The 22570-nt window shown below is 42.6% G+C and overlaps 1 protein-coding gene across 12 annotated transcripts in view; it reads right to left on the bottom strand.

Moving 5' to 3' along the window:
• Nucleotides 1-22570, bottom strand: part of JAKMIP2 (janus kinase and microtubule interacting protein 2) — a 163821-nt gene that overhangs the window by 57381 nt on the left and 83870 nt on the right. For 11 of the 12 annotated variants that reach the window (XM_032850643.1, XM_032850630.1, XM_032850648.1 and 8 more), the window contains 2 exons: nucleotides 11054-11328; nucleotides 329-826 (listed from right to left, as the gene is read on the bottom strand). In XM_032850643.1, the coding sequence (XP_032706534.1) occupies nucleotides 329-826; nucleotides 11054-11182 (627 nt within the window). In that variant the 5' untranslated portion in view covers nucleotides 11183-11328. Of the gene's footprint in view, nucleotides 1-328; nucleotides 827-6561; nucleotides 6671-11053; nucleotides 11329-22570 lie in introns of those variants that run through there. The other variant, XM_032850692.1, reaches the window with a different exon arrangement.

Raw genomic sequence — 22570 nt, 5'->3', positions numbered from 1 at the left:
ACTTAGAATATTTTTATAGACATTCAAGAAAATAGGAGTCCTTGAAAAGATACTCTCCGTATATAGCTGGAAGAAGCCAGTTGTTATGAGAAAGGTGATTCCCATGTTTTCTACATTTTACAATTCCAATTTTGGCTTGGCTTATCTATCCATTTATCTACTTACCTACCTACCTACGGACTTATCTTGTATTTTGGTCAGTGCTAGACAGGAGGTGAGCACTATTTATAATCCGCTCATGAGAAACACCCGTAGCAGCATACCCATGGCATTCTAAAACCTGGGGAAAGAATGGTTGTGCGCCGACGTGCTGCCCTGGGTTACTGACCAGCCTCCGAATGTCCCGCTCTGACTCCCACTTGATCTTGGAGATGGCTTCCTGGTGGGACTGGTGCTCACTCCTAAGGTCACCGGCCTTGATCTTATCCGCCTGGATCATATTGCTTAGAGCTTCGTCCACCTGCTTCTTGGCAGTTTTCAGGTCCGCAATTTCCTGTAAGAGCTTAAGGCGCTCGGCATCAAACAGCTTCCGGGCCTCCTCCCGGGCCTCAATGGTGAGCGCTGTCCTTACTTTGTCACTGCTGCCGTCCCGGAGAGCACACAGGGCCGACTTGAGCCTCTGGATTTCTCCATCCCGCAGCTTCACTGTCCTTGACATTTCTTGCTCGTGCTGCTTGATGAGATTCTCTCTCACAGCCTGCAGCTCCTTCATCTTTTCCTCATGGAGCTTGGCTTTGAGTTCTGTCACCAGGACCGTGTGCTTGCGCTGCTCCAGCTCACGGATCCTCTTTGCTTCTTGAGTCTTCTCTCTTTCAAGCTTAGACACCTAAGGGCAGAGAGGCGAAAGGATGAAACAAGGTGATCCTCAAAGGGAAGGTGGGCTCCTGAGCAGGCCTGTAGCTCAGAGGCCTGGGCTCTCCCAATTCCTCACCTTTTCTTGTCCAGTCACTGAGTGCTCAGAAGGAAGGGAACCACAGGCCCCAGAGCTGGGAAGACAGGAAGGAGGAGATACCTGGGGATGCTTGTATTATTTGGTGCAGACAGTATCTGAGGTTTGGGGCCCTCACTATCCATCTGTGGTCTGCAGACAACCAACACAGGCATCGCCCAGAAGCTTGTCAGAAATGCAGAATCCAGGGCTCCTCTCCAGACCTACAACCAGGACGTGCATTTTAACAAGTCCCCAGGTGATCGTATGCACATTAAAATTAGGGCACAGTGCTATAACGGTTTTCACCTTGGTGGGGAGAAGTTCAGAACAGATCACCTGCAGAGCTTTTTAGAACACATCCCTGGCTAGGTGCAAGCTGATACATGTGGGCATCTTAGGACAGTTCAGTGCTCAAAATGATCATTAGACTAATAAAGTGGTGCCCAAGGTGATATTATAAATATTTCTCCTATTTCCCCCTTCTGTTTTGGCTGCTGTAATGGAGAAATGAAACCAGCTGATATATCCTCAACCTCACCTTTTTTCTATGGCAACTTGGTTCTACCACCAAACATTATGCATAAACACACACCAGCCCCAAACACTGTGGTTCACTGGGCCACCTCTCTGTTCAAGGGTTCAGTGGCTGTTATTTCTGCATGCTCCACAGATGTCCCTTTGTGTCCTTCCCTGCCCCACTCAGCAACCTCTCCTGCTCCCCCCACCAACTAACCGTCCAAGCAGTTTAAGAAAGTGTTCCTTCTAACATTTAGACCTTTCGGGTATTTTGGTTAACAAAATCTTCTGTTTTGCTTCACTTCCGTTGATGATGTGGGTCTCCTTATAGATTAGCCATGGTACTACCTTAAACTGGCTGAGTCTGGCTCTGATTCGGTAGATCGGGGGTGGGGCGGGGTGGGGGACCTGGCATGTGTGGCTTGGAGAAGCCTCTCAGCAAATGTTCTTTACTATCATCTTCCTCCCCCTCTTCGTCTGTACTGTCTTTGTTCCTCTGCCTCTGTCGTGTACCACAGAATTACACACTCACTCTCTCTCTCTCTCTCTCTCCACACACACACACAGTAACCTGGAAAAAGGGAAGAATTAGGGAACCCTGCGAGTAATATCCAGTTCAGTGAAACTGGGTCTCTGCCATTTGCAAAATAGGAAAGTTTCATGAAAAAATCGTGAAGAGCCTCTCCAGCTAAAAAATGTTAAGATTCAAACTCCTTACTGAGATTCTTGTAATTATAATGGAAAGCATGTGAGATTTTACTTACCTTAATAGTACCTACCTTTGGCTAGAACTGGATTTTCTAAGTCCACATGGCAATTTATGAATATTTTATTTTAAAGGCATAGCAATTACCACCACACTGGATATTCTAAAAGAACTCAGGGCACAAGGAGACTTGGGAAAATAAATAGCCAGGCATCCTTCAATGACTGTCTTTGATCTTGCCTCCAGCTTCGGCCAGGGTCCCTTCCTAGATGCTTATTATTACCTATGTTCTAGACCTGCGCTGTCCAATACAGTGACCACTGGCTACACAGAGTACTTGGAATATCCCAAGTCTGAACTGAGACTTACTCTAAATGAAAATACACACCAGAATGTAAAAACGTCAGCAATAATTTTTATATGGATTACAAGTTAAAATTATAATATTTTGGATGAATTAAATACAGTATGTTGTTAAAACTAATGATTTCTTTTTTACATTTTATAATTGTGGTTACAAGAAATTTAAAAATCACATACATGCCTTGCATTTGTGGACTGTATTATATTTCTCCTGGACAGCTTTGCTCTAGGGTTCTTGGTGTGTTGAATGAGATAGGCTTTCATGATGGTGATATTTCTCCTAATAAACCCAGTATTTTTTTTTTTAAGATTTTTTTTTTTTTTAAGATTTTTTTTTTTTTGAGAGAGAGAACGGGCATCCCAAATAGACTCCACAGAGTGTGGAGCCAACCCTGGGCTCAATCTCACCATCCCGAGATCACCGCCTGAGCCAAAACCAAGAGGCAGATGCTTAACCAACTGTACCACCCAAGTGCCCCAGGAAAGCCCAGTTCTGACCCAATTTATGGGCTCAAAAATCATCCAGGGCTCCTTTATGTTGCTGAATAAAACCCCAACATCTCAGCTTCACCTTTCCTGCTCTCAGAAGATTTGGTTGGACCCCCCCAGCTCCTGTTTCTGTTTCTCACTCTACCTCTCCTCACCTGTCCCACACTACAGGTACTGCTTCATTTTGTGATCTTGTCATTTCTCTCAAATTATAAACACTAATCTTTTGCATGTAGACTGGAGATGAATGAAAAAGAAAAAAAATGAAAATATAGGTGTATGAAAAATATATTCCAGTCTGAAGATAAAAACAAATACAAACAAACACTGGCTTTCTTGTCCATCACTTGAAGGAATCCACAGAATCCAAAGAAAACTCAAAGGCATTGATTGATTACATTTGGCATTTTTCATGTCTGCTTATTTTGGTTGCCATGGAAACTGGCATTTTTGCAGGATTTCTAGGTATGACTTGTTTCTTAAGCTTGGGAGAAGTGTTTCACTATGAAGCAGACACAAAGGATGTGACTGACATTCGGGAAGGAAAAAAGCCAATTAAAATTTTTATAGTAAAATCACTTTCTGAAAATTATTTGCAGCTCAGAATGTACCAGTAAGAAAATAGAATTTACTATCTTTCTGTAAATCGTACACAAAAAGAGAAAGAACTGCTCCCGACTGACAAGGAAAAATGTAAAGATAATACTTTAAGTGAAAAAAAATACTTAGAAGAAGAATCAATTTTGATAAGTGCTGCTGGATCACATAATAGCATTTATTGAGGGCTTACTGTGAGTTACACAGCTTCCTAAAGACTTCACACACATTACCGCATTTAACCCTGGCAGCTCTGTGATGTAGGTAGTATCTGTGTCATCCCAATGTCAGATAAGAAAAGTGAGGACGAGTCTCTGCACAAGCACAGTGTGAAGAAGGCTGCTTAGCACCCAGCGTGGGCCAGCAGCCAGGTATGGGTTGGGTCCCAGACCTCCCTATGTGCTTAAAAAAAAAATTATTATTCATTTCATTTCAGTTCAGTTTAGTTTTATTTGGGAGAAAGAGAGAATGTGCATGCACCAGCTGGGGAAGGGGCAGAGGAAGAGGGAGAAGCTGACTCCCTGATGTGTGCAGAGCGCAACTTGGGGCTCTTGAGGGGCTCGATCTCACCACCCTGAGATCATGACCTGAGCAAAAACCAAGAGTTGGGCTCAACCAACTGAGCCACCCAGGTACCTCCTTCCTGTTAATTCTGAAACCTCTGGCAAACTGTTCTCCTCCCCAGCCTCCATTTTCTTATGTGTTAACTGGGATTGGGGGTCTCATTCTCATATGGTGAGGGCTGACTTAGATAATGTATTAAAAGTCCTTTGGAAAGACTGGAACACCTGGGAGATTAGTAATTATTAATACATGGTTAAATAGTATAGTATTAATTTTGATGAATATTGATGCCATATTGGTATTATTATATAATGCAATGCTGTATTAATACCAATGACATAAATATAAGAACCCATATTATCAGGATAAGACCAACATGACTATTACTATATTATTAAGACCATAATAACTGTTCTCCTAACAGAAACCTTGAAAACAAAGGTAAAATTGGGTCTCCTGGAGATACCTTGAGTTCCCTGGCATTGGTGGCATCTAATCTTAACTTGGAAGAGACTCAGATTATATGTATTCAGGAGTGGGCTGTGGGACAGGACAGAGTAAGGGGATGAGCAGTGAACAGGCTTTGAAAGATACAGATTCCAAATTCCTTCTCCCCTGGAGGTTTTACGGAAGAAAAAAGTCACCAGGAAAATTTAATCCTCCTGGGGAGAACTTACACTGTGTCAGAAGGAGAAACATTCTGATTACTACCCCACCCTGGCCTCAGATGGTATTTTCCTTTCTAGTCTAGCCTTTGAAAGCCCGGGTAAATTCTGCCGAGATAACGATGGTCATGTCTGAGCTTTAATGTGACCTTAGAAATCTAGGATGAAAAACTGGATGGCCTGATCCAAGGTGAGGAAGTTGAGAGGTTATCTAGGCAAGACAAGCTAACATGAGCTTGGGTGTGGATTATCTGCACTGGATGTTCCAGGATATCTAAACTCACAGTAGGCAGGCAGGGAGGCTCATGGGCGCTTAGTAAGTCGCAGTCAGAAGATATGAAGCTGCACTATAGAAGGTTGTTTATAAGGGAAATTTTATACAACCCGTAGAGGTACAAAGGCTTCTATTTTTTCATTTCTTACTTTTAGACACAAGGCTTCCTGAACACAAAACTAAAGGCGCATAAAACAAGAAATGCTGCATCCCAAATTGGGGCGCTGAGCATGGAGGCTTTGGAGCAGTCATTTGAGGACAAGGGTTGGCTGATTCTCTGGGAGTTCTAGAGGCAACCAGATACTCAGCATTACCCAGGTCATTTGGGAATTTCCATTTTAGCTCCTCTACTCCCTGTGTCCTCGGGAGCACATCAGTTAAACCATTCGAACTCATTTTCTTTCTCCGTGAAACTGGAATCACACCTTGCTTTCCTCCCAGAAAATGAAAAAATAGAAGCCTTTGTACCTACAATGAAGGCTGTCTCTGAGGGAAAGGAGGGAGCCCTTGGGAATAGGTGGGTGGGCTCCACATCTCACAGCAATCCCTAGTGAGCTCACACACCCCTGGGCTTTGTACCTACAATGAAGGCTGTCTCTGAGGGAAAGGAGGGAGCCCTTGGGAATAGGTGGGTGGGTTCCACATCTCACAGCAATCCCTAGTGAGCTCACACACCCCTGGGCTGCAGATCATGGCCTCACGCTGTCGACAGGAGAGACAGAGGAAAACACTAAAGTCTAATGGCTCAGAGAGCCAGTCCAGGAAAAAAAAAAAAAAAAAAAAAGACAGACCTGGGTGGAAATCTTTTCTTTGCCCGAGCCTGGAGTTTTCCATCTAAATAAATACTGTAACAGTATTTCTGCCATGGGGTTGTTGGGAAGTTTTTAAAAGGGAACTTGAAAATGTATTAAATAAGCAGTATCAAGCATCTCCGGCATGCCAGGCAGCATTCAAAGCGCGGAGGACGCCTTCCTTAGAGGATCCCTTAAGAAGACATGGTCTCTTACGCATAACAAGCTTACATATTACTGGGGACAGGCAGGGGGCGGTTAGGCTGTGGGCAATGCATAAGCAAAAGAACAAAATCACTTCAGGCAGTACAAAGTTCTATGCCGAAGATGGAGCAGGGTGATATGATAGAGTAAATGGATGTCAGAGCGTTACTTGGACCAGGTGGTCAGAGTGGGGCTGACACCTGTGGGTCCTAAGCGCTATCTCAGTGCAGGAAGAGCCAGAGCACACGGCTGCCTTCCCTGACCAATCCCTACCATTTCTGAGGGACCGTAGCACCTCTCTGCTGCCCACAATCCATTCATTTTAGAGATGGGAAAATGCAGGCTCAGAAATGACAAGGACACATGGCACAGAGGCCCCACTGTGTGTTCTTTCCTCTCCACCCCATGGTTCCATCTTCTTGGGTGTTATACTTGAAGTTCAGTCAGAATGACCTGCTTACCTGCTTATTACTATCGGTGCTTGGAAAATCTTTCAGACAAATTTCTATTCATTAGATGTTGATTATGTCTAGTCTTTTTGTTTCATTTCCCTCCAGTGGAAATGCAGACCTATGAGAGAAGGATTCAGGTATGTTCATACCCCCACCCCCAACACTTTCTTTCTTTCTTTGAAATTTGGTTAATAGTGGAGAGTAAACTTCTGATACTCTCTCTCCCTTAGCCTAATGCTTCCAGTATTTTCAAGATCTTCACATTTTTAAAGAGCACAGGAAGTACAAGACATGGAAACAACCTAAGTCCATCAGTGGATGAGTGGATAAAGAAAAAGTGTACACATTATATACATATACAGGATATATAATATATATATATGATATGTACACAGACATACACAATGGAATATCATTAAGCCATTAAAAAGAAGGACATCCTGCCATTAGCAACAACAGAGATGGACCTTGAGAGTATTTTCTAGGTGAAATAAGTCAGAGATAGATAAACAAATACCATGTGATCTCACTTACATGCAGAATCTAAAAAACTTGAACCTACAAATACAGAGAAGAGATGGGTGGTTATCAGAACAGAGGGGGTGGCTAGGAGTATGAGAAATGGGTGAAGGGGATCAAAAGGGACAAATTCCTAGTTATAAGATGACTAAGTTCTGGGGATGTAATGTACAGCATGGTGGCCATAATTAACAATACTGTATTGTATTTTTGAAAGTTGTGGAGATCTTACAAGGAAAAAATTTTACAACTATGTGATGATGAATGTTGAATAAACTTATTGTTGTAATCATATGTTGTAATGCATATGTCAAATCATTACACTGTATACCTAAAATGAATATTTTATATATATATATATATATATATATATATATATATATATCATATCTCAGTAAAACTAGGGAAAATATATCACAAAAAGGAAAACAAGAACGTAAACTCTAGAGGAGAGGCAAAGGGAGTGGAAGAACTAGCTCTGCCACCTCCTAACATGTGACTCTGGGTGAATTACTTCACTGAATCTGTTTCCTCATCTGTAAAATGGGGATTACAATGCCCACCTATGATTAAATCATATACTTTTTTTTTTTAAAGATTTTATTTATTTATTTGACAGAGATCACAGGTAGGCAGAGGCAGACAGAGAGAGAGGGGGAGAAGCAGGCTCCCTGCTGAGCAGAGAGCCCGATGTGGGGCTCGATCCCAGGACCCTGAGATCATGACCTGAGCCGAAGGCAGAGGCTTTAACCCACTGAGCCACCTAGGCGCCCCAAATCATAATACTTTTTAAAAAAGATTTTATTATTTATTTGAGAGAGAGAGCATGAATGGGAGAAGGGGAAAGGGGAAGAGATAGGGACAAGCAGTCTCTGCTGTGAGCACGGATCCCCACCATAGGGCTTGATCCCACAACTGAGATCAGGACCTGAGATGAAACCAAGAATTGGATGCTTAAACAACTGAGCCATCCAGGTGCCCCTTGACTCATAATACTTAACATGCTTGACACAAACTAGCCACTCAAGACCAACACACACACATATACATCCTTATGAAGCAGATACTGCTATTTTCCCATTTGATGGACGAGGAAAGGAAAACACTGAGGGATTTTTATAACCTGCTCAGGGTCACTCAGGTGGTACATGAAAGAGGTGTGATTATGTCAGGATGGAATGTGCTTATTACAGTGTGTGACAGATAGTAAACATTCAATAAAGTGCAGATATTTTTGTAATCACTTTAAAGCATTTATGACTCTGCTCTGTCAGCAGTGTGTCCTGTAAATGTCAAGGGGTGATGTATCTTTCTGGAAAAATGACTAATGCTCCACCATTTCAAAGGTTTCCACTCTTTAGCGCATTTCCCAATAGCTGAACTGTCGTTTTATCATCATAGCTTAGGAGCCAAAGTGAGAATATGAATTTACATCTTGGAATTGTTTATATTCTCTCTCTTAAAATCTGGACTTTTGGAAACGCAATCATTTTTATTTTAATAAAACTGCTTTATAACTTGCTTGCCCTCTAAATTCCCTTTGCTCTTTGGGGAAGGCTGCTGACAGGCAGTGGGGTTTTGTTTTAGTCCCTTTGCTGGGATTGTAATTAACTGCCACGGAGAGGGAGATGGGGGGCGGGGTGAAGACAGAACAGAGAAGGCTAAAGACAGTGCTTTCATGCATGAGGCTGACTTTTCCGGCTCTTGTCTGAGGAAGGGGAGATTATGCTTGACCTGCTGACTTAGAGACTAGGCCCTGGATAAACAGGGAGCCCTGTCCATGCTCAAGAGTCACCCCTTTTAAAAGTGTTTAATGTGTGGAAAATTGGCAGTGTAGGGTCTGCAGGACCTCTGCCTTTCTGAAACCTCTTGAGTTTGCTCTCTTTAAATCATCATCAGTTTATAGTTACCAGTCTCCAGACCAACAGGCTTCTCCCTATGAATGTAGTTTGTCATCATGTCGTTACTACAATTAAAGGAGTCTGCCTCCCGTGAAATGTTACGTTGCCCCAGGGAAAGTTAAAACCAATGAAATGTTTTTAGACAGTGATACCTGGATGGAATCTTAAGAGTGCTGTTTGTCAATGCGAAGGCAGAGAACCACCTCTGTGGGGACTGCCTGGACCGTCTGCTAGAATTCCAAGTCCTGGCTCTCACTGTGCCTGCTTTAGCAAAATCCACAGACTGTGGGCCCAAAGGTCTCAATTTTTAATAAGTTCCCCCAGGTTATTCTAACGCACAGTGAGGTTTGAGAGATACAGATATGGAGAAAGAGATTCAGTCATCTGAATTACAAATCGAGATACTGAGACACTTAAATTTGTCCCCGAGGAGGGATAAACACAATGCCCTGGTCTTCTGACTCTCAAACAAATATTTTTATTTTGTTTTGTTCTGTTTGTCTGCTTTTATGATATCATATTCCTTTTAGCTTCACGGTAAAAGACTTCCTCCATAAATTTTACACTGGGGTCTGGTTATCCAAGGTTTTTAAGGCTTAGCTGAGAGGCAAGGGGTTCCGGCAGATCCAAGCTTTATTATTGCTGAACCCAGGAGAAATAGATTTTTAGGAAAATAGATGATTAAGATTTAATGGTAATGTCAAGGAAGAAGATACAGATTTTAAAAAAAATGATAGGATATCAGTTTTTGATCAATAGCTTGATCAGGAACATTTATTTTTGTTACTATACAAAGAGTTATCTAAATAGGGCAACTTTGTGCTGACACGGCCGTCTCTGGTTTGCAAGGAGCGGAAATGTCTTAACGTGTGTCAGGTATTTGAAAATGCTTTCCTATTCATGATCCCCTATTTGATATCCACATCACTCTGGAGAAGTAAGTGTTAGCATATCCAACTATGAGATGAGATTCAGAGAGGTAAAGAGACTTCCCTAAGCCTAATTAGTAACTGATTCACATGCAGAGCATATTAGAAAATTTTACCACAAATAACTGTTTAGGAGTTTACCATGTACCAGGAATCTCTCTGAGCACTTGATAGGAATTTTCTCATTTAATCATCACAATGGCTTTTTATACTTGTCTAATTTGACCCTCATCACAGTAACAAGTTACTGGTGAAGAAGCTAAGGTATAAGGAAATGAATCACTTTTCATTCATTCCTCTGCTCATTCAACAAACCCGTGATAAGCATCTCAGTTCTAGACATTTATTTAAGCCGTAGGGATATAGAGGTCTGGTAAGACTATGCTTTCATGGAGATGACACTGGACAATAGAAATAAGCACTAAACAAGAAAATGGATAAATACATAAATCACTATGAAATGAATCAAAATAGACTGTGGGAGTAACTGGACATGGCAAGTATTATGTCTTGGACACTGGGGCAGATGAAAGGTACTGGAGCTGACACCCGAAAAAGGTATACGGCTGCCTGGGGAAAGGGGGTATAGCCCCTAAATGTGATCAGCCTAACTTTTAATCCAGCGAAGAGGATGGAACAGAGTCATCTGGGGGCGAGGAGGGGGAAGCAGTGGGAGAGGAGTCAAAGAGAAGTGGAAGAAACATCCTGTAATAGTAGGGAAAATCCTTTGACTTTGAGAAAGGTAGAGAGCCACAGACGGTTTTAAGCAGGGCAGTGACCTGAAGTGATGTACTTTAGAAAGCTTGGTCTGTACCAAAGCGGGGAGATCCCATTCAGGGCACAGTGGAACGTGGCCAGGGTCATACAAGTGATGGGGAGGTAGTGGGGTTGCAGGTAGTCTCAATATTTAGATCTGGTTTTCTGAGCCAGGCTTCCTAAGGAGGCAGACATCAGTCTTGTACCAGCCTGCTATCCTCACCTTCTATGAATCCTGTGCTCAAGGCGCTCCTGCCACACACAAGAGAATCTCCATAAGCACAGGGGTTGTTGCTCTCCCCAGCAACCAGCAGAGAGGAGCCACTGGGGCAGGGCAGCAGGCAGAGCCGGGCGAGAGCCCTTCTCAGGGCTGTGACCCTACGTGGCCTCACTCACCTTGGACTTCTCTTGATGCAGCTCTATCTGGATATCTGTGAGCTTGGTCCTGAGGTCTTCATTGGCAGCTTGAAGGGCGACGATGAGCGCTTCGGGCTTCTCGCCCTTATTTCGCCCTTTCTTAGACATTGTTCCTTTCTGAAGGGAGTCTTGTTTGTGAATGCCTTTCAAACAGGTGCTGCCATGTTACTGCTTTGTATCGTGGGTGCGATGTTTTCAGCATCTACTGCGTGGTGCTCCTTGGTAAGGTCTCCTCAGGTGCTGCCCTGGAAGCCCTGGGAAGAGGCAGAGATGGTGATTATGGCTGTGGCAGGGACCTGTGCTAAGGGCCAGGCAGGGTCTCTCAGCCTGAAGTACTTGTATAATCCTGCTCCTGAGGGCTTCTGCCCCCAGATCCTCTCATCCACTAGGCACATGAATTTAGAGCCATCTTTCAAAAGATGTGGACTGGTCCTATCAATGCCCTGCTCAAAATCCTCCAAAGACCTGTAACTATTTGAATATATTTTTCACATCTTGGAGTGCATTTTAGGTCTAAACCTGCCTATTCCCCTAGCTTATCTCCTCCATTTCACTCACTTACTCTCCAGCCCTAAGAAATCCCCTTTATGGGGTGCTTGGGGTAGCTAAGTCAGTTAAGCATATGACTCTTGATTTCCACTCAGGTCATGATCTCAGAGTTGTAAGGTTGAGCCCCACCACCACATCAGGTTCCATGCCCAGTGTGGAGATTCTTTTCTCCCTCTCCCTTCAGTTCTCTTTCTAAAAGGGGGGGGGGGGAAAGCCCTTTATTTATTTATTTATTTATTTATTTATTTATTTATTTATTTATTTATTTTTAAAGTAGGCTTCATGCTCAGTGTGGAGCCCAATGTGGGGGTTGAACTCATGGCCTGAGATCAAGAGTCGGTGGCTTAACTGACTGAGCCACCAAGGCACCCCGGATATGCTCTTTCATTTTGTGATTCCTGCTCCCTTCCCATAAAGACTTTCCCCACCCTGTTCATTTCTCTCCATGTTCTGCCCAGCCTCCTCACGAGTGCTCCCTTGTGTTCTCATTCCCAGACCCTCACACACATACATGTTAGTTTGGCTAACTTTTATGACCTTTCAGGTCTCAGCTTCCATATCAGTTCCTCCTGGAAGAACCTCTAGATTATTACATGCCCTCATTATTTAATGGTGGTCACACCTCCATGAATCTGTAAACTTTGTGAGGGCAGGAATACATTATTCCTATTTATAACTTGCTTCTCAGACTCCATCTTAAGACCTGCGACATACCAGGTACTTAACTGGTATTTGTGAAAGGAAGTCAACTATGTGATGACTACGTGTTGCCCTATAGAAAGTCCACAGTTTAAGAAAATCCCATATACAAAGAGCTAGAATTATACAATGGATAAACTATGGGGGGGGATTAATAGTACTGCGTTAACTGAGTGACTCATTTACTCATTCAGTCAATATTGTTAGAGTTCTGTCTTTATGCTGTGGGAGGTACACTATGTTGAAATTGAAAATAAGAGTCCCGAGACAATAAATAAATAAATAAATAAAACCTTTATGCCTCTATCTACCTATCTTTTTTTTGAAAGATTTTATTTATTTATTTGACAGAGAGAGAGCTCCCAAGTAGGCAGAGAGGCAGAGAGAGAGGGGGAAGCAGGCTCCCCGTGGAGCAGAGAGCCCGATGCGAGACTCGATCCCAGGACCCTGAGATCATGACCTGAGCCGAAGGCAGAGGCTTAACCCACTGAGCCACCCAGGTGCCCCTCTATCTACCTATCTTCATCGTTATCATTATCATCACCATCACCTATCTGATAACTGCCTTTAAAAAAATAAATACTACTTGTTTCAGAGTAGACAAGGACTCCTCCCTCCAATGCGGTGACTAAGGAATCTCCTTGAAGACGGTGGCATTGCCTGGAACTTGAGGAGTAGGATGTTAACAGATGTAGAAACAGATGAGGCATCCTGAGTGAACGAAATGCAGGTGCTGAGATACAGGGATTTTGTGGGGAAAGAGGAGGCCTGATCAATTAACCCAGAATATAGTTGATGGGCACTAATGCTGGAAAGGTTGCCTGGAAATGACAGATTGCGGAAGACCTGGGACACAAACCTTAAGATTTTGGAATCCCCGCCCCACCCCACCCCCCGTAAGCAGTGGGTAAGCTGCTGAAGTTCTTGGCAGGTGGATACCCTAACAGGGAAATGCTTTGGTGTGATTATTCTGGTGGCAGAGTGGGGAGAAACTGGGGACACGGAAACTGCATAGAAGGCTACTGAACTTGCCAAGGTGAAAGATGATGCAGTCTTAAACAGAACAGTACCAATAAGAGAGAGAGAAAAAAAAGAGGGATGTGTCTTAATTTACAAATTCTTAAATGTGGGGCGCCTGGGTCACTCAGTGGGTTAAGCCTCTGCTTTCGGCTCAGGTCATGATCTCAGGGTCCCAGGATTGAGTCCCGCGTCGGGCTCTCTGCTCAGCGGGAACCCTGCTTCCTCCTCTCTTTCCGCCTGCCTCTCTGCCTACTTGTGATCTCTCTGTCAGATAAATAAATAAAATCTTAAAAAAAAAAAAAACAAATTCTTAAATGCTTCACAGGAACGAGGAGGTCAGAAAAATATGGATACTAAACTGTTAAGGTCAATGTGAAAAACATGACAAGATACTAGAGAAAGTTTCTCACACAACCTTTTAGAAAATTGGGTACTGTGTACAGGGAGGTGCTTCAGTCCAAAACTAAGGGGAATTCCTACTGGTCACCCATATGCTCCAGCAGCTGCTGTTCTCTCAAGCCCCCTGGTATTCAGCCTGGAGGACCATGCTGGGATCCTGGGCTTTGTGCCATCCCCACATGAGCACCGGGGCCATGCCCTTTGCAGTGTGACCCTAGGGGAAGGGATAGGAAGAGGTTAGAAGGTAAGGAGGACCAGTCTGTCTCCAGAAGTCATGGAACTGTCCACCATATTCTACCTTAAGCTGGATGTTGGAGTCGTTCTTCATGCATATTTTACAAATGTTACCAGATCACTGAAGTACATAGCTGGGAGATGTCGAAGGGGCTACCATTCTTTGTTTCTAGAACTGAAATGAATTAACAAGGATTTATCAGATTTTTATGACCAATACCACTAGGCACAAAGATAAATGAGACACTGTTTAATTTCAAGCAGATGCTAGGGGAGTGAACTCACATGTTTTTGTTTAACAGGTTTCTCTTCCTCTTGCTGATCTCTAAATGTTGCTGGTCCCCTGGGCTCCCCAAAGCTATCTACACTGGCTCCACTTAGAGGTTTATGACTCCCCATTTTATATCCATAGACCCGACCATTCCCCAAACCGCGACTCAAATATTCAACATCTTACTTACCACATCTATTTGGATATCTGACTGGTGTATCAAACATAACCTAACATGGATGTCTTTATTACTAGGCCGTCATAGCCTCATTCTCTCCAGGTTTTCTTCCCTTATCAGTTAATGCACCATCATGGGCCCAGTTGTTCCAGATCTAAGCTTAAAAGCCCTCCTTTCAGGGCACCTGGATGGCTCAGTGGGTTAAGCCTCTGCCTTGGGCTCAGGTCATGATCTCAGGGTCCTTGGATGGAGCCCCACATAGGGTTCTCTGCTCAACAGGGAGCCTGCTTCCGCCTCTCTGCCTGCCTCTCTGCCTGCTTGTGATCTCTCTCTCTCTGTCAAATAAATAAATAAAATCTTAAAAAAAAAAAAAAAAAGAAGAAGAAGAAGCTCTGCTTTCTTATTTCCATCATTCCTCTTCTCTAGTCCACTAGGGGTCCTGTTTGTTTTTCCTATAAAATATAATTCCCGGGGCGCTTGGGTGACTCAGTGGGTTAAAGCCTCTGCCTTCGGCTCAGGTCATGATCCCAGGGTCCCAGGATCAAGCCCCGCATCAGGCTCTCTGCTCAGCGGGGAGCCTGCTTCCTCTTCCTCCTCTCTCTGCCTGCCTCTCTGCCTACTTGTGATCTTTGTCTGTCAAATAAATAAATAAAATCTTTTTAAAAAAATATAATTCCCGGGCGCCCGAGTGGCTCAGTGGGTTGGGCTGCTGCCTTCGGCTCAGGTCATGATCTCAGGGTCCTGGGATCGAGTCCCGCATCGGGTTCTCTGCTCAGCAGGGAGCCTGCTTCCCTCCCTCTCTCTCTGCCTGCCTCTGTCTACTTGTGATCTCTCTCTGTCAAATAAATAAATAAAATCTTTAAAATATATATATATAATTCCCTTTGGTCAACTTCTCTCAACCCCTACAGTGCTTTCAGAACATAGAGAAAGGAGGAATTTGAGAAAAACTTCAGTCACTTCATAGCTTTGTGGTCTTCCTGGATAAGAAAGGGCTTTTCTGATTAGAGATACAGGAATGGCAGAGAAAGAGACTGAGAAGTACTGGAAGTCACAAATTTGCCAGATGCATTTAGAGAAGGTTGGTAACAGGGAGAAGACAAACTGGATTAGATTGCATAGGTCCCTGCATGACTGATGGTTAGATTTCATTGATAATGATTAGATTTCATTATGTAGAAAGGAAGCATTTGAACATAAGTGTAATGACAAGAGCTCAGAGTGACTGCTTTGAGCTTGACATTGGACTAAGCACACTTGACATACTGCTCTCATTTCAAGCTCCCTAAAATTAGGGGGGAACGAGTCACAGAAAGATGAAGTAACTTGCCTAAAATGACAGGGTCATAGTCAATGAGGCCTTCATGCCAGACTGGGATCCAGGCTGTGATGCCCAGGTTTGCACTGTCCCACGTTTGCATTTCAGAGAGGTAGCTTAGGCAATGTGATGGACGGTGAGTTCCCAGGGAGAGTCATATATCCCAGGGAGAATATGGTAGACAGAAAGCAGGAAATCAGGCTTCTTCATTAGTCCAGGTGGGCAGAATACAACACTGAAGCTACCCATGGCCAGAGGGATGAAAAAGAACGTGGCAACTCTGACACACGGAGACTTTGACTGAATCATGTCTTCTTTTTAAACATCATTACTGGCTTGAACATTCTTCTCTGCCATGGTAAATAATGAGTACCAGCTTTCTTGCTGGTATTCCTTGCGGCAAAAATGTGCAGTGCCATAGTCATATTTTACATTTTAATCTGTAATCCTTTCTCCAAAAATATAATACTATGTGCCTGACTTCATGTATTTTTTTGTCTGGGAATTATTTTTAACTTAGTCACATAAGGGCTAGGGAAAAGAAGAGGGTTAAAAAACTAGAAACATGTTCAAGACAGAAAAAAAAAATCACAGAAAGTTCCTGATAGCGTCAGCTCATGGATACTGTAAGGTGAGCATCCATTCATATCATCATAATGATGATCCTTACGTCCTCCTGGTGAAGGCGAACTTTGAGAAGCCTTTTCTGGCAATCTCACAATTCTCATGTAGAATTTTACTACCGTGCTTCTGTCACCCTGTGCTGCTTCCCCACCCCACCCCCAAACACTTTTGGACAGCTTTACTGAGACAGAATTCACATATAAAATTTGCCCTTTAAAAAAAAGTGTATTAATTCAGTAGTGTTAGCATATTCTCACTATTGTACAATTGTCACAATAATAAATTTCAGAACTTCTTATCACCCCAAAAATAGACCCTATACCTGTTAGCAGTCATTCCCTATTCCTCACCAAACTCTCACAGCCCTAGGCAATCACTAATCTATTTTTCATCTCTATGGATTTATCTATCTTGAACATTTTTTATCAAATGGAATCATACAATATGTGACTGGCTTCCTTTCACTGTAGCAGAATAATGGTCAAGGTTCATTCATATTATAGCATATACAGATATTTCATTTCTTTTCACTGCTGCATAATATTCCATTGTATGGCTAAAACTGCATTTAATTTATCCAGCCATCGCCTGAAGGACAAGTGTGCTGCCTCTTCTTAAGTGGCCTGAGGTGAGCCTTCCAAAGAAGCTACCAGCCAGAAGACCTCTACATAGGCAAAAAGTCTCACTGTGCATTCATGAACCTGACACAGCAAAATAAATGCCTTTTTTTTTTTTTTTTAAAGAGAGAGAGAGAGAACATAAAGGAGGGCACAAACGTATCACTCCAAGCAGATGGAATGTTTCTGGACCACCCCAGGAGCCTGTGCAATGACAACGTCTGACCCAGCAGGTTATCTGGATTCAGGAGGAATAGAAGCCTTGTTCACTGAAGGGCCAATCCTCTTAAAGGTATCAGATAATTAAGAGATAACCTCTCAGGAATCCTTGCATTTTAAAACATGGATCATTGTTTGAGAGTAAACCTTAATATAGAAGTGGATTATTGGGGGCGCCTGGGTGGCTCAGTGGGTTAAAGCCTCTGCCTTCAGCTCAGGTCATGATCCCAGGGTCCTGGGATCGAGCCCTGCATCGGGCTCTCTGCTCCGCGGGGAGCCTGCTTCCTCCTCTCTCTCTCTCTGCCTACCTCTCTGCCTACTTGTGATCTCTGTCTGTCAAATAAATAAATAAAATCTTCAAAAAAAAAAGTGTATTATTGATGCAAGAATTATAGTCATCATTCATTCATTCGCTCATTCAAACATTTAGAAGAAATATAAAGTAGTGTTTGGGAGTAGATCTTACCAAATCTTTGGTATGGTTTGCTAAAATCTCCTGGTAAGTTTTAGCAATTCTAGAGCTCCATCTCTTTAGATTTTGATGTAGTAGTTGCCAGGTGATTCTGATGCCAGACCATTTTTGAGAATTTCTGGTTAGGAGAATGGGCTATGGGTCAGACACACTTGAATTTAAGTTACACCTCTCTGTTTAATAGAAGTGGATCATGGATAAATTTCTAGTTATCTAGGACTCAATATACCTTATCTCTGAAATGGGGTTGAGGGGAAGGGGGATATAATATAGGACTATGACATTGGACTATTTGACAATTAAATGAAAAAGTGTGATAGTCTCATAGAGTTCATGACAAACAGTTACCACTTACTGAGTGCTCTCTTTGTACTAATGGCTAAGGTGGAGGAAACAAAATAGCCTATAATAGAAGCTCTGTCCTCAACATCCTTAAATTGAGTAAGAATGATGTAAGATATGCAAAAAAATAATAATTCAAGAGCCACATTTAAGGAAGGCCTCAAATATGAACAAAGCTATTCTTATTCTTGGTTCTCTACAGACTCATTAAGGCACTGATACAAAACCCGAGAGAGGGAGACCACACAATTCTTTGTCAGATGCATGGCCACATATTTGGACAAGAATGTGGCCACTATTTATTGAGCACTGTTCTTGGCTTTTCATAGATGTTAAAAAATCTAAGCACCATTCCTATCCTCCAGTGGCTTCCAGCCTATAAAAGGAGACAGGTGTTTATAAAGAAAGAACAAGTTCTAGAAAGCCATGACTGATATAGTTGGTAAATGCTGGGGTAGTGCCTTACTTTGGATTAAGGAAGACAAACACTTATTAGAAAACGTATCATGTAAGCTGAGCCTGAATGAGGCTGAGTACCTTACTGGGTTCTTCCTCCGTGCCAGGCACTCTGCTAAGGTACACTAATGTTAGGTACTAACTCATTGAACTGTTCCAAATCACCCTTTCAGATATTTACTCTTATTATTTCTTAGACAGGTAACAGGATAAGAGAGGTTAGTTAACTTGAAAAAGTTACACAGTTAAGAAATGGCAGAGCTACAACTCAAAGACACATCTGTCAGCAGTCTCCAAAGCTGCTGCTAGTGTTTTTTGTTTTTTGTTTTGTTTTGTTTTGTTTTGTTTTTTTGAGAGAGAAAGAGCATGCACATGCATGGGCCTTGGGGAGGGATAGAGGGAGAGGGAGAAAGAGAATACCAAGCAGGCTCCACGCCCAGCAAGAGCTGACACACCGCTGGATCTCACAGTCCCAAGATCATGACCCAAGCAGAAATCAAGTAGGACACCCCCACCCAAAGCTTAACACATTAACACTTTCTTGAAAGACACGAAGGGTTCAGCTCTGGTTGTAAGTAGGCTAAAGAGATGGCAAAGGTGTGCAAACATCCGCTGGGGGCTTACAAAATGGAATGGTAGAACGTAGTGGTTAAAAGATTGGACTCTGAAATCAGAAAAACTGGCTTGAATGAACCTCCCTAGCTGTATATTCTTAAGAAATTACTTAAACTCTCCAAGCTTCTGTTTCTTTATTATAATATGGGAAAAGGGATATATTTACTGCAGTGAGCTCTTGCAAGGAATAAATGAGCTAAAATGTGTCGAATGATTAGTAAATTATTATCACCATCATTACCATGGTTATTCTTTTTCTATTTTTCTAACTATCCATGAAAAGCCAGCTTAGGTTTTAGGAGAAGAAGAAACACATTTATCACCTGTTCATGTTAAAAAGACAGGCCAGGAAAAGCACAGAGATCCCCGGGAAGTCTAATGGAATTCATGGTTATGCTTTTCAGGCAATGGGACCTGCGTTGACAGGATCAGTATGCCCAGGAGTCTTGGCTTTGTTGCTGGTTTTGCCCTAAGCTATAAACTGGATAAAGTCATTATTAATCTTGGAGTTTCCAATAAGGCTGTTGCCTTGGAGTCATGATTTGCAAAGCAACTGTAATACAAAAGGGCTAAAGTTCATATGTGTGAAGCTAAAAGCTTCACTACTGCTCTGTGATTAATATTTGGGTATGTCCACTCTACCAAAGCCTTGGGAGTTTGTTTCGGCCATTCCCCCTTTTTTTCTAAAGATGATGGCTTGAGTCAAATGTTGTTAATGTTTAAAGTGAATGAATTAAACTGCTTGCTTGATTCCTGGTGACCTGGCCGAGATACATCAGCACTCCTTAAACCTTTCTCTATTCAAGCAGAAAGTCTCACTACGTATTCATGAATCAGACACAGCAATTTGATATAAAAGACAGGAGGATGCTGTTTAAGCCAGTCCAACCCTGGAGTCCTAGTTTCCCTATATAAAGGGAATGTGGTGGTGTGGCTACAGAGTCAAAGACTTTACCCATTAAACATCTGTTAGAAGAAAAGGAATCTGAATGGCTGACATTCAGCATGGTAGTGATTATGCATGTTCAGGATTGTAGGGTACCAGGCGTATATGTCTTCTTATGTTTGTTTTTCTCTCTCTCTCCTTGTCGTGCCCTCTTTATCACCTAATAATAGTAGCAATTATTATTATAAATTATTTAAAGCTAACATGTTAAGGTACACCTGGGTGGCTCACTTGGTTAAGCCGCTGCCTTCAGCTCAGGTCATGATCCCAGCGTCCTGGGATCAACCCCCAAGCCTGGAACCCTGCTCAGCAGAGAATCTGCTTGTCCCTCCATCTCCCTGCGCCCGTCTATCCTCTCTTTCTCTCAAAAACAAAAACAAAAACAAAAACAGCCCCAAACTTATTACTCCCAATGAATGGGGTTTTCTTTTTGATCTCAGGTTTAAAACTTCACATCAGAAATATACTTCATAACATATAGAATAAGAGAGCGCTCTCAGCACACATATAAGAGACATCTAACCTCTTTAAGAGGGCTTCTTAGGAAACTTGGTAGAAGTGATGTCAAATCTGGGATCCAAAGCAAGGAGGATTCACCCAGAACTGTTCTATCCCACAAACCCTTGGCTCTGCTCATGCATGTCTTTCCCTTTCTCAACATCCTGGTGAACTCCATCCCATTCATCCTTTTTTTTTTTTTTTTTAAGATTTATTTATTTATCTGTGGGGGGAGGGGCAGAAAGAGAGGGAGAGAGTCTCAAGCATACTCTGGGCTGAGCACAGAGCCTGGCATGGGGCTCCATCTCATGACCAAGGGATCACAACTTGAGCGGAAACCAAGAGTTGGTGGCTTAACTGACTGCACCCCCCCATACCTCCTTCTAAGCATCCTTTAGGGCCCAGGTCTGATGGAATCAGTTATTCCCTCATCTGGGTTTCCATTTTCACTTTGAAGATACTTTGTTAAAGTATTCAGCACTCATTCCTCAATTCATTTACTCATCAATTGACATAAACTGATGAAACATCTTGAGCAGGGGATGTCTGTGCTAAACTTAAGAGACAGAGTCCTTTTTCTTCCCAGAGGAGGAATCAGCAGTTTGTACAGTGTGACAGTTGCATATATGATAGTAGATAGGAATCACAGGCGTCTTGATGGGTCAGGAAGGACTGCTTAGGGAAAGTACTAAAAAAAGAAAAAAAAGATGTGCCAGCAAAGGATTGGAGGAGGAAATAAGAATGTCCCCCGGTTGGGGCGCCTGGGTGGCTCAGTGGGTTAAGCCTCTGCCTTCGGCTCGGGTCATGATCCCAGGGTCCTGGGATTGAGCCCCGGATCCGGCTCTCTGCTCCGCGGGGAGCCTGCTTCCTCCTCTCTCTCTCTGCCTACTTGTCATCACTATCTGTCAAATAAATAAATAAACCTTAAAAAAAAAAAAAAAGTATCTCCCCGGTGGACAGAGCCCTGAGTATGAAGGTCTTCAGGTAGAAGAGAATATGAATGATGCTGTAGAGAAACATACAGGCAAAGCTTGGAGGGGAAAAGCAATCTTTTCAGAAAGACAGGCAGAGAGCAGCTGGTGGAGGACAGCTTCAGCTACATTAAAGGAGATGGACTTCACACCCAAAGCATGTGTAGTTACTGAAAGATTCATACAGGTAAGTGGCCTGACCACATTTTGAATTCAGTAACAATCCTCTGGCAACTGAGGATGGAACAGACTAAAGGGGTAAAAGAAATGCAGAAAGGAAAGTTTGGAGCCTGTGGTCATAATTCATTTAGACTGTAGTTATTTTTCATTTACACTGTATTTATTTTTTAGGTGACTAAGTCCCACTTAAGGGTAAAACTGTGTTTTATCCACCTTTGTCCTTAGGGGACCTGTCAAGTGACCACCATGAAGTCCAACTGAATTAATATTGATCTGAATCCGAGGAAAATACTGAGATTGATGGATGTGTTTCACAATTTGTACAAAAATCATTTATAATTAGGTCTATTATGGGAAATTTCTTTTACTTTGCAGGAGCCCTTGAATGACTGTTTTGATTTCAGGCAAAAGTTAAAGCTTGGTGTAACAGTTAAATAAACAATAAAATTAAATGAATTTTTTTTTAAGCCATGTGTTGAGATTTCATAATCCTTGCTGCTATGCATCGTACTCCCAAGCTTAATTTCACTCCTCAGCACTGAGTAAGTCATCTTGCACTGTACTCTTTTGTCTGGGTTTAGAAGGCTTTCATAAGGGCTAGTTAAGCAAAGTAACTCTCTCAGTGCTATATTGTATTATTTGCATTGTCCTTTCTTTCTGGATTCAAAGTGTTTCACAGCTGTTAGAACGAGAAGTACCAACTTCACTGCACATAGGGGAGAAATCCCAAGCACAGCAGGAAACTATTACGTATTCAAGGTCAGATAGCAAGAAGTATGCCTCAGCCCCTTCCCCAAGGCAGGCATTCACCCTGTACGTACATCTTATTAAAAACAAACTGGTAGATTAAGTTAAAGAAGAAAGCCCGAATCACTGAAAGAAGTAGTC

The sequence above is a fragment of the Lontra canadensis genome, unplaced genomic scaffold, assembly GCF_010015895.1.
Source record: "Lontra canadensis isolate GAN:19392208 unplaced genomic scaffold, GSC_riverotter_1.0 scaffold4, whole genome shotgun sequence".
Taxonomy (NCBI): domain Eukaryota; kingdom Metazoa; phylum Chordata; class Mammalia; order Carnivora; family Mustelidae; genus Lontra; species Lontra canadensis.
The sequence above is the reverse complement of the archived record's forward strand: the minus strand, read 5'-3'. Positions and strand labels throughout refer to the sequence as shown.